The sequence below is a fragment of the Trichinella spiralis genome, assembly GCF_000181795.1.
Source record: "Trichinella spiralis strain ISS 195 chromosome Unknown Scfld1156, whole genome shotgun sequence".
Lineage (NCBI taxonomy): Eukaryota > Metazoa > Nematoda > Enoplea > Trichinellida > Trichinellidae > Trichinella > Trichinella spiralis.
The window spans coordinates 1-4,571 of NW_003528095.1; the positions used below are offsets into that span (position 1 = coordinate 1).

Sequence of the window (4,571 nt, forward strand, 5' to 3'; positions counted from 1 at the left end):
CGATCAGCCCGCCGTATTTTAGCGCAACTTGGAACTCAATAGAGCAGATGGACAGTCCGTTTTGACAAGCTCATTAAACGCGCGATGCACCCGCCGCCTGAGTCATTATATAAAGCCAACATGGCACTTTATGTGCAATGCTTTTTTCACTGCATTAAGCAATCAGATGCTCAGATGAAGCTTTGATAAGTAAACAAAAAAAGAAGGAAATTTCCAATCTATGGCCATGATTTCAAACTCACTGTTGTCCTTTGTCAACGGTATTTATTGTTCAAATTGATTTTTTACTTTTCCAACAAAAATCATATGGAATAAATTTAAAAATTTGAAATATTACACATACATGCACATACCTGCATGCTATATGCATATGCATGTGCATATGCAAAAAAAAGAAAAAACTCACTGTAATCAAAACAATGCTTTACACTTATTGATTCGCTGATATGATAAGTTATTTGTAAAAAAAAAGAATCGTCGTACGTATAATTGAAAAAAAAAATAAAATGCACATTGATTACTATCTTTGAAAAGTATTTGTTTACTGTACTTAAAATTAAACTAATAAACAGTATGAAGTTTTAAAATAAATATCGAAGCTCAAAATGACAAACATTGTGCTTAAAATTGCTTTACGTTCAAAGTAATGAAAAAAAGAAGAATCGTTATTTTACAAATTGTAGAAGATAAATTTGCTTTTACGTGAAAAATGTGTTCTTCTATGAAGCTGTTAATTGTTCGTTGCAAATATTTCATTCGAAAATTGATTAACAGTAATTGTGAATTATTTATGTTTATTTGAAATGTGGAACTTTTGAAGTTATTAACTGAATAGTGTTAAATTCAGAAAATAAAAGAGAATTTAGAACATGAAATTCTTTTAAAATTCTGTAAAATTAATAACTGAATAAAAATAATTTTCATATCTTTCATCTTTTCACAAAGTTTAAAAATCAACCCTTTGCACAAGTTTGATGCAAATGAGATGCGTTGAAAGTGCAAGATAAGCGTGAAAATTTGAAACAAAATTTGCAAATTTCTACTGGATAAATGATAATGGGTAAACTTGAAGAAAGTAATTTATTTGAAATGCCAATGATAGACTTGCAACATTGCTGATGAGCGTCATAGATGGTGATATTTTTGTAAAAATTCAAAATGACCATCATTTGAAAAATAGAGAAATGGAAAAAAGATGAAGATTGAATTTTGCAAATATTTGCAATTATTTAAGTTGTTTTAAATGAATTAATTTGATCGTATGAAATTCTGAAGTGAAACATTTTTGCTGCAAGCTATCAGCTATTTTGAATCATGTTTACAGTTGATAAAATTGCACAGAAGCAGATAAGACAGTCAGTCGTGATGAAGAATAAGAAGAAGAGAATCGTAGAAGAAGAAGAAAAAGAAGATAAGAGAAAAAGAATGACAAATATATATTTCAATACAATTTCAATGCATTCATTTTCTTGTGCTTAAGAAAACAGAGATGCAAGAAAGAAATGATAATGCAAATTCATTGCAATTGTTCCAATCTTTTCTTGTTTCTTTTGATGATGTTGAATTAAAAAATTTTTTTGCACACTATCAATCGATGTTTAGTTAAGAAAATTAGATAAAAATTTGCATAGCTAATTAAATTTGCATAAATTATAAAATTGTAAAGCAAAACAAAAAGCAAAAATGACAAAGTTTTGTAATATAAAATGATGATTTTCCGTGTATATTATATTGCATGATTATTACTATACAAATAAATAAAATGAAATAAATACCTGAGAATTGAACATGAAAAAGTAGCTGATTGGACGTATATCTTGGAAAAGCTTGGAAAGCTTTGATTGTGGTGAACGCGCTGTAAATACGATGCGATGACAATCTCCAGACGTAAATGAATATTATTTATTATTTTCGCTGATGTTACAGAATGAGGGAAATTTTGCTCTGCTCTGAGCCGACGCGAAGTACGAGGGCTTCTGCTTGTTACTGATAAGCCGTGTCAAATTTGCAACTGCAACCAATCCGGGCCTATTGGTGCTCCACAAGTGGCGGCAACTAGAAGAAAATGAACAGAATTTGCATCGGATCTATTCAACAATGCTCGAACGTTCAACCGTTCAACTGTGACAAAGCGAACAATTTTTATCACTTCTCCTCTTTTTATATTAAAATGAAAAGCTTCACAGCACTTCAATTTATAAAAGCCCCCCTTCTTTCTTTTTCTGTTATTCTTTATATTTCATTCTAATTATATTTCTTATTATTCTAAAAATTGTTAAACAACAACTTTTTATTATAAAATTTTCAAATACCCATTGAATATGATGATACATGTAAAGTTGAAAATTAACATTTTGTTAAAAAAATATTTCTTTTATTTTTTTAAAAAATTTTCTTTTTTTAGAAAAATTAAATTGATTTCAAACTTTTTATTATTTAATATGATCACAAGTTGAAAAATTATATGCAAATTTTTTAAATTTTTCCATTAAAAAAATATTCATATCACTTATTGAAGATCACAATTAATATTTATACATAATATAATGATCACAAAGAAATAATTAATTAGCATGGTGCATTTGAAAATTGAAACTTCTTTTCAATTTCTTTAAAATCCTATAAATAAAAATTCCATTATAAATGAAATCCATTTTCTGGAAATGACGAAAAGTTTTACTTATTTTTATTATTATAAATGTTAAATTTTGCTACTGTCAAATTATTTCCTTTTTATTATTCATTAAAATGAATTAATATTGAATTAATATATTCTGTTTATGTTACATCTTCAAGTGCGGAACGATTATAAACCATAAAAAAGGAAATGCTCTCTTGTACAAAAGTACCCAGATATGAATTATTACAATATTCAAATGAACAAATCGATTTCAGGATGCTCAAAAAACACATGCACCAGAGAGAAAAGAAAATTTGATTATAAAAAATCTAACTTAAGAAGTGCCATTGAAAACTTCACATTCATTGACGTATTTATTTTCAGTTTATTCATTGAAGAAATAATATAATAAAATTAACGATTCAAAAATTGAATGAATCTCAACTATTATATTATAAGCAATTATTCATCGATAAAATGACAATCTGAAGTATCCGTTGGAAAAATGATACTTTATAAATTGTATCTTTATAAAAAAAGTGAATTTTTCGTGTAATTCAACGAAACAATATTACTAAGAAGAAGACCTTTTTTTTAAATAAAAATTCGAATGTTATATATAGTTTTTTTTTCAAAAATTAATTATAAATTACAATTATAAAATTCTTTTTATCTCATAAACCATTTGAATAGAACAACAGATACAGCTCGAACAATGCGCTGTGCAGTGGTAGAAATGGAGGAACGATGTGGAATAGTTAAAGTTTTGGATATCGTTTAAAATGATCAAAAAGTATTAAGAAATGGACTTTCGATAAAATCCAAATTCCAAAATGTCAAAGCTAGTTAATGGTGGAAGAATTGATCATTGAAATAAAAGTCAACTGGTTGATCAGAAGAAGAATAATCTGTCAGCACTTTTTCTAACCAAGAAGCTTAAGTGAAACAATCTGCTTCAGAAACAAGAAGAAAGAAATCTGATTTACCGATGTCTGATTATAAGGAAGCTTTTGCTTTTTTCGAAAAAGAGGAAATTATGCAAAAAATTAAAAAAAATAATAAGAGGTATGAAAAAGTTGATGATGGCAGTTCAGTTGTTAGGTTGGTAAGCTTAATTGACAACTGCTGGTCAAGTGGTGAACCTCTGGGACCTCTGTGTATATAAATGGTGGAAAAGTGAACTAGGGTCGACTGAGCGTCCCCACGTGAAATTGACCATTCTGCTTTATTTTTTTTTGTCACCGGCGAACAGATGCAGCTTTACTAAAAGCCGACGACCACTCAGAAGCACGTCAATGACGGTCAACTTTCGATCGGCAGCTGTTCAGACAACAAGCACTGCTGATAACCATTGGTCATCTTCGGTCGGACGAGGCCATTCAAAGAAGTCTTGCTGTGAAAATGATCCCGATCAAAATCCATAAAACCACCAAGCCCAGCAAAAAGAAAACAACAGAAATTTCTTTATTCCACGGGTCCAAAAGAAGTTTTCACCCTGACCTGTATTTGGACCCCAGCTAATGGCGCGTTAACCAAAAAACCATTATCCGAACCACTACGTGCATCTATTCTCCTCCACTCTCCTTTACTTTCCCGCTTTTTCCTAACTCCTTCTATGGGGGGCGTCGAATTTATCAAAAATTGACAATCGTTAATCAACCCCAAACTTTAATATAATCATCCAAAAATATTCCAAACTTGGGGTTTATTTAAATTTTTTGTCCATTGGTTTTTGGGGAAAAAAAAAAACCTTTGAAAATTATTTCCAAAAAAAAGGTTGGGTGGTATTTGGTTAAAAAAAAAAATCCACTTAACAATAAATGGAGTGGAATCCTTTCGCTGAGTATGGGATGGGGAGGGGGGACTTCTCTCCTATTTTTTTTTCATCCCATATAAAACCAACACAACATTTTTTTTTTTTTTGAAAAATAAAATTATATAATAAATCTTT

At 29.4% G+C, this 4,571-nt stretch overlaps 1 protein-coding gene across 1 annotated transcript; it reads left to right on the top strand.

Moving 5' to 3' along the window:
- The first annotated feature begins 3,608 nt into the window (after window positions 1-3,608).
- Window positions 3,609-4,044, top strand: Tsp_12777 (conserved hypothetical protein). Its single transcript, XM_003370108.1, has 2 exons — window positions 3,609-3,775; window positions 3,873-4,044. The coding sequence occupies exons 1-2, from the start codon at window positions 3,609-3,611 to the stop codon at window positions 4,042-4,044; spliced, it is 339 nt and encodes a 112-aa protein (XP_003370156.1).
- Window positions 4,045-4,571: the final 527 nt, after the last annotated feature.